This window comes from Chlorocebus sabaeus, chromosome 20 (genome assembly GCF_047675955.1).
Source record: "Chlorocebus sabaeus isolate Y175 chromosome 20, mChlSab1.0.hap1, whole genome shotgun sequence".
NCBI lineage: Eukaryota > Metazoa > Chordata > Mammalia > Primates > Cercopithecidae > Chlorocebus > Chlorocebus sabaeus.
Window position 1 is genome coordinate 96,668,745 of NC_132923.1, and position 13,015 is coordinate 96,681,759.

General features: G+C 43.1%; 1 protein-coding gene across 4 annotated transcripts in view; it reads right to left on the minus strand.

Annotated features, from left to right (window-relative positions):
- Positions 1 to 4,512: 4,512 nt before the first annotated feature.
- SMAP2 (small ArfGAP2) overlaps positions 4,513 to 13,015 on the minus strand; it is a 48,847-nt gene continuing 40,344 nt past the window's right edge. For all 4 annotated transcript variants that reach the window (XM_007979268.3, XM_007979270.3, XM_073007441.1 and 1 more), the window contains 3 exons: positions 12,324 to 12,489; positions 11,571 to 11,887; positions 4,513 to 5,872 (listed from right to left, as the gene is read on the minus strand). In XM_007979268.3, coding sequence (XP_007977459.1) covers positions 5,747 to 5,872; positions 11,571 to 11,887; positions 12,324 to 12,489 — 609 coding nt within the window. In that variant the 3' untranslated portion in view covers positions 4,513 to 5,746. The remainder of the gene's footprint in view (positions 5,873 to 11,570; positions 11,888 to 12,323; positions 12,490 to 13,015) is intronic.

Genomic DNA, 13,015 nt, shown 5'->3' on the forward strand with positions numbered 1-13,015 from the left:
TGGAGTGCAGTGGCCGATCTCAGCTCACTGCAAGCTCCGCCTCCTGGGTTTACGCCATTCTCCTGCCTCAGCCTCCCGAGTAGCTGGGACTACAGGCGCCGCCACCGCACCCGGCTAGTTTTTTGTATTTTTTTAGTAGAGACGGGGTTTCACCGTGTTAGCCAGGATGGTCTCGATCTCCTGACCTCGTGATCTACCCACCTCGGCCTCCCAAAGTCTGGGATTACTGGCCCGGCCTTTTTTATTTATTTACATTTATTTTTTTATTTAAGATGGAGTTTCGCTCTTGTTGCCCAGGCTGGAGTGCAATGGTGCGATCTCGGCTCACTGCAACCTTCACCTCATGGGTTCAAGCGATTCTCCTTTCTCAGCGTCCCGAGTAACTGGGACTACCACCTGCCACCACGCCTGGCTCATTTTTGTATTCTTAGTAGAGACAGGGTTTCACCATCTTGGCCAGGATGGTCTCAAACCTCTGACCTCATGATCCACCCGCCTCGGTCTCCCAAAGTGCTGGGATTACAGGCGTGACCCGCTAGGAATGGATTTTAAAAGTGCAATCTGACAATGTCAGTATTCCAAATGTATTTATTCCATTTACATTGTATTTTTTGTATTTAGACTTGTTTCAATCATACTACTTTTTAATTCAGTTTAGTCCACTTTTCTGAGCTTAAAAAAAAAAAAATTATTACTGTGCCTTTTTCTTGGGGGACAAGAGGATGGTTGATATTTTTGCTTATTTGCATTTTCTAATTTTTCCCTCTTTATTCGCTTGGAATTTACGTACTGTTTCTGTTCTTAAATCTTACGAGGTATATTTAATTTTATAGCGCCTGTTTCTCTACTTTACAACTGCTTCAATTCACCCTTCACCTCGCTATAATCTGGTTTCTGGCCCTACCATTCCAACTGAAGTTTACCGTTTCCAAATGCTAAATTCAGTAGTCCTTTTACCAATCCTTCTCTCTTAGATTTTCCTGCGGATTTGATGTTTGTGATCATCCCTTTCTCTAGATAGTATAGTTCCTAGGGTTCCTTGACATTGTACTTTCCTGGAGTTTTGTTTTGTTTTGCATAACTTTCTGACTACTCTTCATCATCCCCATTCCACCTCCTCTCCTTCTTGGGCCTTTCTTCCTTGACTTCTATTAAAAATGAATATTTCCCCACAAATTGTCCCAGCCCACAGCTGTTATTTTACAAACCCACCTTATGTGATTCCCATCCATCTCCTATGGTATCAGTTACCACCTCCATGGGCTAACTCACAAATTAATTTCTCCAGCCTGACCTCTTCCTTGAACTTCAGACTCTTAAATCCAATTTAAATCCAGGTCAGCCAGACCTGGATATAACACAGGCAACACAATTTCAACAAGCCTAAAACCAAACTCCTAATTATCTACTTCTTCCTTCCTAGAGAAAAGCCAGCTTCTCTTCCTTCTGTAAATTCTTTTACATAATCTAGAAACATGGGAGATTTGACTGCTTCCTCCCTCTCCATCCCACATCTTATCCAATACTGACACCTCCCAACTCTACCTCCTAAAGCACCTTGTCTAGCCCTCGGGCCACAGTCTGCATGCAGCCCAGGATGGCTTTGAATGAGGCCCAACACAAATTCATAAAACATTATGAGGGCCGGGCTTGGTGGCTCATGCCTGTAATCCTAACACTTTGGGAGGCTGAGGTGGGTGGATTGCCTGAGCTCAGGAGTTCGAGACCAGCCTGGGCAACACAGTGAAACCCCGTCTCTACTAAAATACAAAAGAAATTAGCCGGGTGTGGCGGCATGCGCCTGTAGTCCCAGCTACTCGGGAGGCTGAGGCAGGAGAATTGCTGGAACCCGGGAGGCAGAGGTTGCAGTGAGGCGAGAGTCAGCCGGGGCGACAGTGTGAGACTCCATCTCTACAAAACAAACAAACAAAACAACAACAAAAAAAAATTATTTTCTTTTTCTTAGCTCATCAGATATCACATTTTATCAGTATTTTACATGTGGCCCAAGACAATTCTTCCAATGTGACCCAGGGAAGCCAAAAGATAGGACACTCCTGTCCTAAAGTATTCTTCTGGTTGCTTTTCCCCAAATAGTATTCTATGGTTATTAGATATACCAGAGAAATTGACTCCACGGTAAAATAAGTATTGATAAGTGCTAGAAAACTACGAAAAAAGTCTACTACAGGACTTTTCAAAGAGATTACTTTGTAGAAACTATATTCTAGATATGAAGTGATATAACCTAGTCTTTTCCAAGACAAATAAAATGCTTATTGTATTTAGCATTTCTGTGGAACACCTTTTAGCATCTCACATGCCTCATGATCAATCATTAACTGCTACTCTAAGCTCCTCCATTCTCCCCTACCCCCACCACCACAGCCCTAGGTCAGCTCTTACCATTTCTGGTTCCCTACCTCTGGTCTTGTTTCCTCAAATGTGCTGTTCACAGTGATGCAACAGTGAGCTATCTAAGACTCAAATCTACCAAGTCTCTCCACCACTTACACTTTGAGCTAAACTCCTTCATAGGGTGTGGAAAGGCCCCCCAACCTAGTCCAGCTCCACCTCTCCCACAGCGCACCACACTCACATCATACCCTAGAAATACGTTTGTACCTCTCAAAATGTTCCATGCTCTTGTAGGTTTCTATATCCTTATTCACATGACATTATTTGTCTGGAATATTCTTCTCCACACCAATTCACTGGTTAACTGCTACTTCTCCCTTTAAGACCCAGCTCAAGTGCCACTCTCTTCAGGAAGGTTTCCTGAATGGGCTAAGTTCCCCCTCACCTCAGCTCCCATTATCCACCTGTATAGGAAATTACAGGCCAGACACAGTGGCTCACACCTGTAATCCCAGCACTATGGGAGGACAATGTGGGAGGATCACAGGAACTCGCCTGGGCAACATAGGGAGACCTTGTCTCTACAAAAAAATAAAATAAAATTAGCCCAGTGTGGTGGTGCACACCTTTGGTCCCAGCTACTTGGGGAGGCTGAAGTTGGGAGGATTGTGTAAGCCCAGGAGGTCAAGGCTGCAGTGAGCCATGATCACACCACTGCACTCCAGCTTGACAGAGCGAGACTCTGTCTCAAAAACAAAAACAGAAAAAAGAAATTATAAATTTGCTGCCCCATGAGACCAAGAGCTTCTTAACCAGAAACTATCTCAGATTCATCTTATTCATCCTTCTCAACCTCTAAATGCTGATGGGTTCCCAGACTCAGTTCTCTTCTATTTTCTCAAGTGACTTCAACCACTCTCATGGCTTTACATAACACCCGTATCCTCACGACTCCCAAACTAACGCCCCCAAACTATTTCCAACTCTTTCCAGATCTCTACGGACTGGCTGCGTATTCAGGTCTCAGTCCAAATGTAACCTTCTCGTGACCACTTCATCCAAATGGCCCCATACCCACTCTCCCCCCTGTCTTATACTGTCTGAATTAGATCTATTTGTTTATTATCCATTTCTCCTACCACATTACCCTATGAGATTGGAGAGTTTTTATTCACTGCTTTGTCTCTAGAGCCTAAACAGTGTTTGGCACATTACTGACACTTATTAAATGTTTGTCAAATGAGCTACTGCCTAACACAGATCTGGCATGCAATACCTGCTAATACCTGAGTGCTTACTAAGTGCCCAATAGTGTGCTAAATATACCACAGGAACTGCTTATTATCCTAACTATTACCATCGTCCCCATTTTACCCAGAGACACAGGAGTTTAGTAGTTTGCTCAGCGTAGGAAGGGATAGGAACACTGGCAGCCTGACCCAGAGCTGACTTTCCTAATCACTGAGCTGTCCTCCCACTTACATCTGTAAGGACTCAAAGCGTGCACTCAAAGGAAAGAAGGGAGGAAGGGTCCAAAGATCACATCTGTTGAGAGCAGAAAGGGAGTCAAAGGGAGAAGGAAACAGACCAAAGACGGTCTTCTTCCTTTTGTATTTCGTACTGCCCCCAGGAATGAGTGTCCTGTTTCTCATTCCTGACACTGATTTGGAAAGCCCAGTTCCGATAGCTCAGAGAGGGGTGAGTTACCTTTACCAGCTAAAGCTACTGCTCTCTCGGCAGAGAGGAATTTCAACTCACTACTCAATTGCCATGGCATAGGGAAAGAACAAGGGGCTGGAAATCCAGACACTTGCGAGGCTACTGCCGGCTCTGCCCAGGGTTCTCTAGTGGACATCAGCCAACCATGTCCTTTCTCCGTGTCTCAGTTTCTCCATCTGTGGGGGAAAGGCATGCCGCTCTGATGCTCTGACTCTAGCAGGTGCCAATCTTCGGAGTTCCCTCAGTTCACAGCTCTAGACGCCGGTGGAGAGAGGCCCCCTTTCTGACTGCTGGAGCCTGGGCCTCGCCCTTGGGTATGAGAAGTACAGAATTTTCCAAAATACAGTAAGTGAAAGAATTGCCTTTGGAAAACAGAAAACCTGAGTGTAACGCACCCTCCTCCAAGAGTGACGCACAGTAATGGCCAAGCAAACAGTCCTTCCCTGCAATATTTATTAAGGAATTTACACATACACAGGAGAAAGGCAGCCAGGAACTGTAGTTCCCACACATGAAATCTTTTAAGCAAAGTTTTGTCTGAATTTTCAAGTGGGGTGAACAATGACTGAGAGGAAAGCTGTCCCGGCCTCTGCCTCGTACACCTGGGAACGGTGGGGAAACAGAGCACCCGGATACACAGGCATGAAAGAGTCATCAGCAGACTGGGAGAAGGGAAAGGAGAAAGGGAGTTATCAATGACATGGCATTTTTTAAAATGTAAGAAAAACACAACAGTTTTAGGCTGCTGATAAATTAACTCCTCTCTGTTGTAAACCTAAAACTAAACAAAAACAGAAATACCCAGAGCAGATGGGGAGAGGATGGGAGGCGGAACACACATACACACACACACACACACATACACACACTCTCACGTGCACACACAAGCAGTACACGTTAAGCTCTGCAGTCCCACTCTAGGGGTTTGTCCTCCAGCCACGGAGCCAGATCCTACTGAAGGCAGGTGGGAGGCAGGAAGGGATGTGTGTCTGTGTGTGGGATCTTCATAAAGTCTTTGGTGCTAATAAAGGCTGACTGAAGCAGCAAGTCCTGAAGCCCCAGATCTGGAAAGCAACTCAGGGTGAAGAGAGTAGTATTTTTGCTCATCCTCATAGGAGGGGGCTTGCCTCACCCCAGGGCTAGGGTCAAACTCACCCAGGGCCCAGGGAGTATTTAGTTTGATTTCAGTACTTGCTTCATTCCCATAAATCATGAGAACATGATGCTTCCCCTTCAAATTTAAACACTTAGAAACAGCTTATTAACATATATAGAAGGACCTCTAAGCTTTCCCGTTTGCCTAATACACAACACCTACAGACCCTTCTGAGAGTCTGACAGGAGCTTTAACCTTGAGGGAAGGTACTCAAAGGTGTGCACGTTTCTCCCACAGTTTAAGTGCCTTCTGCCAACAACTTCTAAGGTGCTGGTGCCAGGAGAGGACTGGGGAGGACGTTGGGATGGCTATGGGGCATGTACAACATAAAGCAACAGAGAGGTCTTCATGTTTGGGAAGTGGCTGGGCAGGATGCCAAACCCCAAATGACTTATTGAGCAATTTCTAAACCAAACAGAGAGGTAGGAAAAGAGGATGGGGGTCAGGGGTGGAGGCTGTGGAAAGGGGAGAGCGAGGGCTGAAGAGAATGGCAGCCATACAGGTGTTTTGTTTTTATTTCCACATCTGAGGACTGAGAGTCTGATTTGCTGCCTGTCCACTTCCGCCGCTCATTGGCTGTCCATAGTTCATCATGCCATTGGCTCCATAGAAGTTCATCCCAGCCATCTGCTGGGTCATCTGAAAGGGAGAGAGGAGACTTTCAGACCAGGCTGTGGGCATTCTGCCAATTAGTGCAAAAGGCAGAGTGGGAGTCCCTTTCTCTGCCAGGATGGGGAGAATGAGACAAAGGGAAACTGTTATGGACAGTAAACCCTGGACCTTCACAGTCAGATCATTTCAAGGCCATGTACATGAACGACTTTTTGGGAGTGCAATGTTGACAGAGACTAAAGCTCAGGGAGGGAAAGAAGGCATCCTGGCATCTGGATCTAGGTGACAGAAAATCAGCATGAGTTCCTCTCTTTTTCCTTTCCAGCCCCTCATCATAAATAAAAGGGGCCTATTGTTAACTTGCCTGGCCAATCCTAAAAGCTGAAAAGCAAGCCCCCTCCCCAGTGTTCCCGCCTCATCTTCAGCACAGCTATTACTGTCAGTGTCAGGGAAAGAGTTTGAGCAGGCTCTTTCATTTGCAGAAGGGGGGAAAAAAGGAACTGGACTGTTCGCAATGAACAAAGGCAGGGGGTAAAAAAGACTAATGTGTCTTCGGTGTATGAGAAGGGAAGGAGCTGGAAGAAAAGTCAGTGGAATAAGGCCTCGGGCAGGATAGGGCGGGGGTCCTTCATGAATTTGATGGAAAGACTGGCTCCCTAGCAGTGAACAGAAAAATACTTTATGGAGAAAAATGCCTTGAATTTCCTGAGCCTAGTACATTTTCTATATAAATTCTTTTTCTTTACCAACTTTTAAAGTAAATTTCAAACTTACATAAAAGTTGAAAGAATAGTACAATAAAACCCGTATATCTTCTTCCTTAAAATCACCAACTGTTAACATTTGCCATATATTCTCTCCCTCCTTATATAAAAACTTACATTTTTTTGATGAGCATCAAAAGCCGCAGATTAAAAACAAAACAAAACAAAACTGCAGCTATCACGACACTTCACTCCTAAGTCAGGAGGCACTTCATAAGAATGAACACTTTAACAGAACCACAAAACCATGAACACACTCCAGAATTTTAACATTAACACAATATTCTAATGTACATGGCATTTCATTTCCATATCTCTGTAGTTTCCTTTAATCTAGAACAGTTTCCCTACCACTTCCTCCCATTTCTTCCTGACACTGACATTTTTAAGAACCCAGGACACTTATTTCGTAGCATATCCCACAATTTGGATTCATCTTCTCATAATTGGATCCAGGTTAAATATTTTTGGCAAGATTCTATGGAGGAGATACGATGTCTTTCTTAGTACAAAATATCAGGAAGCACATGGTATTACTTTGTTCCATTGCCAGTAATTTGATGTTTGATCACTTGGCTAAGGTAGTGGCTATATTTCTTTCATTATAATTAATAAATAGCCGGGCGAGGTGGCTCAAGCCTGTAATCCCAGCACTTTGGGAGGCCGAGACAGGCGGATCACGAGGTCAGGAGATCGAGACCATCCTGGCTAGCACAGTGAAACCCTGTCTCTACTAAAAAAATACAAAAAAACTAGCCGGGCGAGGTGGTGGGCGCCTGTAGTCCCAGCTGCTCGGGAGGCTGAGGCAGGAGAATGGCGTGAACCCGGGAGGTGGAGCTTGCAGTGAGCAGAGATCCGGCCACTGCACTCCAGCCCGGGCGACAGAGCGAGACTCCGTCTCAAAAAATAAATAAATAAATAAATAAATAAATAAATAAATAAATAATCTGAAGGGCATTTCTTTGCAAAGAAATGGGAATTTGTGGGATTCCCAAGGATTTGTGGGAATCCTTTGTTGTTTTTACAATTACTATCATTCTTCTGTAAAGAAAGCTTTTTCTCCTTCCATTCCACACCTGGTTTTTAAAAAATATCACCATGGACTCATGGGTTTTTTTTTTTTTTTTCCATTCAGTGTGTCATAATCCATTACTATTGTTACTCTTTTTGATGTTCAAATTGTCTCACATTTGGCCAGTCAGAGCCATTGGAAGTTGGCTCATGTGTCTCTCTGACATATTCCCATCAGACTTACAGCATTCCATTACTTATGTAAATAAAAATGAAACAATGAAAATAAGTAAATTAAAATCTCCACTACAAAAGCTAGAAAATAACAAAGTAAACCCATAGAAAGCATATGGAAAGATACACCAAAAATTGAGGTAGAAAACAGAAAAATGTAGCACCAATAAATCAAAATCCTGGTTCTCTGAAAAAAATTAATGAGACTGCTTGGCGTAACTTTTGATAAATTTGAAAACCTCGGTGAAATGGAAAATCTAGGTAAATACAGTTTTCCAAAATTGACTTCCATAGAAGAAACAGAGAAATGTATCAAAGATTTGCTACAAAGGAAAGCAATAGGGACCACAAACTTCACACAGGAATTCCACAAAACCTTCAAAGACCAGTACTACGTAAATTATTCCGGACCACAGAGAAACAAAAACATAAAAATACTTTTTATAAATAAGTATAACCCTGATAAAGATAGCATATACATGCACATGTGCAGTACACATGCACCATACCACTTCTCTGGTATTACTTTGCCTGTCTCTTGGTTTTCACATTAAATCACTTTGTATTTCTTTGTACCTAGTACAAAACTAGTGTTGCGTTGTGAGCCAATTTGAACATCATTTTCTTTTGATAGACGAGTTGCCTACTGATATGACTGGTATGTTTGGTCTTTATTCCATCATATTATATTTTAACTGTGTTTATTGTATTTGCTGCACTTTGTTGTCTGTTTTTAAACATTTTTAGTGGGGTGCAGTGGCTCATGTCTGTAATGCCAGCACTTTGAGAGGCCAATGTGGGTGGATCACCTGAGGTCAGGAGTTTGAGACTAGCCTGGCCATCATGGTGAAACCCCGTCTCTACTAAAAAATACAAAAAAATTAGCCAGGTGTGGTGGTGGGTGCCTGTAATCCCAGCTACTTGGGAGGCTGAGGCAGGAGAATCACTTGAACCCAGGAAGTGGAGGTTGCAGTGAGCCAAGATTGTGCCACTGCACTCCAGCCTGGGCGACAGAGTGAGACTCTGTCTCAGAAAAGAAAAGAAAAAGGGAGAAGGGAGAGGGGAGAGGGGAGAGGGGAGAGGGGAGGGAAGGGAAGGGAAGGGAAAGGGAAGGTGAAAAGAAAAGCGAAGGGGAAGGAAAGGGGAAGGGGAAGGGAAGGGGAAGGGAAGGGGAAGGGAAGGGGAAGGGGAAGGGGAAGGGGAGGGGGAAGGGAAGGGAAAATTATCTTGATATTCAGAACATCCCACATGTTTGTTTTAGTGATTACCTTTATACTAATACTTTTTAGCAATGTCCTTGGTCTGCTTTTTCCTTATTCAAGCTTCCATGTTTTGGTTTGTCAGCTTATTACATCCTTTGACTTCTACTTATTTCCCATACAATATTTATTATTCAACTTTTCTCCCTTCTCCTTCCATTATTTTTAGTTGTACCTGTTTGTCAGAATATAATGTATATTCTGGTCACTACCTTTGTTTTAGTCTTAGATTCTCAATTAAACATTCAATTCTCACCATCAGTTCTTTTGACAAAAATGAAAATGACCCCAGTCACCTCTTAGGTGGATGAAGTTTATCTTCTGTTAGATTCCCCAGGAGAGTCTTGTAAGTGTGATATTCCCTGAGTTCTTGCATATTTATTTTTTACAGCCTTGATACCTGAAGGCTAGCTTGGCTGGCTTGGCTGTAAAATGCTTGTCTTGTCTTGCATATACTTGAGCGTCTTTAAAATACTACTCTCCTTGTTGTTCTTTTTGTATTTTGCTATTAGGAAGTCTGATGTCAACCTGGGTATTTTTTGTTTGTTGTGACAGATTTTTGTGAGAAGGAGATATGGAAAAGGTTGGAGCCCTGAACGATTTTTTTTTTTTTTTTGAGATGGAGTCTCGCTCTGTCGCCCAGGCTGGAGTGTAGTGGCACAATCTTGGCTCATTGCAAGCTCTGCCTCCCAGGTTCGCACCATTCTCCTGCCTCAACCTCCCGAGTAGCTGGGTCTACAGGCACCCACCACCACACCTGGCTAATTTTTTTGTATTTTTAGTAGCGACAGGGTTTCGCCGTGTTAGCCAGGATGGTCTCGATCTCCTGACCTTGTGATCCGCCTGCCTTGGCCTCCCAAAGTGTTGGGATTACAGATGTGAGCCACCGTGCCCAGCCACCCTAAACATTTTTAATGTTCTTTAAAGTCTGTAGGTTTACCGGGATATATTTTAGAGTTTACTGTTCTGGGTCAATTTTCCCTGATACACAATGGGCTCTTCCCCTATTATATCCAAGTCTTTTATTACTAGAAAGTTTTCTGGTGTTGTAGTTTTAAATACATTAATTCTGTCCCATATTTTGTTTTATTTATTTTGTCTTTATTTCTTTAGGCATCTCCAAATACATTTATGTTAGGTTTTCTTTGCCTAACTTCTATATTAATTTCCATCTGATTCTTCTTACTCCTTTCTATGTTTAGTTTTTATTCTCTTAGCTGTTTCATGCCTTTCCTCAATGCCAAATGTATTTTCAGTTCAATCTATTGTTCTTTGGCTAACTTGTAACTCAGTCTTTATAAGAACATTTTGGCTTTTTCTTCAATTTCTTTTCTGAGTTCAGTAAACTTTCATTTCACAACATTCAGTTTTTTATCCATTTTGGCTTTAAGTTTTTGAATTTCTGATTTAAGGTGTTTTGTCTTATCTGCAAATGTTTGTTTAAGGACATTTAATTCAGGTTGATAAATAGTGTAATGATTTTCTTCTGCTTCATGACTGTTTTTTGAGGGAGAATATTCATTACGTGAAATGTTTTGATTTTCATTTTCTATTTTCTTCTTGTAGTAGTTTTGCACAAATGTCAGCTGCCATGTTTGGTTTATTTTGTAAGGTCTTATTTTTTTTCTCAATCAGCAATAATAGGTGTGAGGGTTTGGGGAGGCTTACTAAATTTCTTAGATTAAGAGCACCATCTTTTATTAGTGAAGTGGTTATTTTGGAAGAGGGAGGAAGGTGTATATTTGATTTTGTGGTTCTCATTTCCATTTCTCGTGTCTTTCTTTCCCTTCACCACCAGTCCTCCAAAGGGTACCTCCTCCTTTTAGGCTATGCCTATCTCCCCGAGAAGCAATGCTTTCCCAAGGTTACTACCTATACTCCTATATATCTCAAGTCTCCTGTTTTTCATCCTCCAAGTAAACAGAGTTCTAATCTGCCACATCTCAGACCTGTTCTCAGGATGTCTTTGATGAGGGTAGGTCCTTCTCCTTCTGGGGAGTTACTTTATCTGTGGTATTACTGCTAGGCCCCTGCTCCATCTTCTGTTTTTACAGCCACCTCTGTGATGCTGGCTCTGCTAGAGTTGGTGTTTATATGCCCATTGCCATGCCATTTGAACCTTGTCTACCAAATGAGATTGTTGTGACAATATCTGCATTCATTGTTTGTACAGGGTTTTTTTGTGTGTTTGTTTTTGCTTTTGAGAACGTGTGGAGAGATTCAGATTTAGGCAGTTGCGCTTATTCTACAGGAATTCTACAGAACTGAGGAGTTCTTCCTCAGAAAGGATGACTTTAGACAGACCTTCTAGGGGAAAAAAAAAAAGCAAACCTAACAATGTCTCTGGCATTATCTCATTTACATGGAAAGGACTCAAAGGATAGTGGAGAGGTACAAAGTGAAACAAACTTGAGGAAGGCTCAAAACTCTTGCTGCAAGTAAAACGGGATAGCTTACCTGAGTAAGGTTCCACTGCAGCTGCTGAGCTGGCTGGACCCCATACACAGTCTGGGGCATAGCTGCCATGCCTGCCATGTAGCCAGCCTGCTGGGTGGTCATCATTCCATTCGGCACCCCCATCATTGATGCCTGCATGCCACCCATATAGCCTGCAGGCATGGCCATGGGGGCAACCATCCCAGAAGCTCCTGGCTGAGCTACCATGCCTACTGGTGGAGGCATCATGCTCCCCATTATGCTGTTAGGAGGTGTAACCCCGGGGAAGCTGGGGTAGGCTGTGGGATATGCCATCTGAGCGGGAGCCATGAACATTGCTGTCAAGACAACACACACACAGGTCTGTTAAAGAGTGAAAAACATAGTCAGCCCAAACTCTCCCTGGCTACCCCTTTCCAGCTGGAATTTCTCAGGATTACTCTACTCACAATGCTCTTTACACAGCAAAGTAGTTAGAGTCTCTACAAGGCCTGCTATGGCTTACCAATGGGCTGCTGACTGAGTCATTTTCCCTTTAGGGTCCAGATCCAGACCTTGAGTTAGACTTCACCGAAGTGTGACCCCAGACTCCACAGAAGTATGACTCTGAGTTACATTAATTTCTATCTGCTGATACTTTGGTTATGTTCAGGTTTGTTTGCTGTATGACATCCTGGTCCCCAAAGTAACTGTCCTCTGTCACAGTAAATAATTCCTGCATGGAAGCCCTCATGTCTCTATCTGACACATGGCCATGATACCCAGGAAGTCTACCTTGAGTAGGCATTTGAGGCGTCTGGGATCCATACAGTGAAAGAATGGAGTCTTTAGAGAGCTGTTTCTTGCCTATTTCTTCTGATTTGCTCCCTGGCTCCGGAAACAGGTTCAGGTTTTCAGGAACAGAGCCAGCACTCCCTGCAGTTGGCATGGAACCTACAACCTTAGGGCAAAGAGGGCAGGGGAAGAATTGAAATGGTTCTCATGGGGGTCTCCTTAAGGATCTCCCTTCCCTCTCTGCTGTTCCTAACATCTGCAATAAGAATTCATGGTTCAAGTTAATAGCTTCCTGACATTTTTACCATTGAAATATCTGAAAACACCTGATAATTAAGCTCTGTTATAATTCTTTCCTTTCACCAAAACATGTGATTTGGTAGGAACAAACAAACAAAACAACCCACAAATGACGCAGCAGGGGGAATTGAGTTTAGATCCCAGTGTAGCCATTTACTAGTATAACCAGAGGCTAGTGACATAACTTTTATGAACTAATGTTTCCACACCTGTAAAATTCCCACTTTGCAGGTTTGTGGTGAAGATGTGAAATTATTAATGAAATACACAAAATGATATACAAAAACCACCTCACACTGTGCCTGCGACATAGCAGGCATTTCACGAATGGTAGCCATTAAAGGTTTCAAATCTTCCTACCCACAATTCCCTGGCAGTAACTCAGGCCTAGG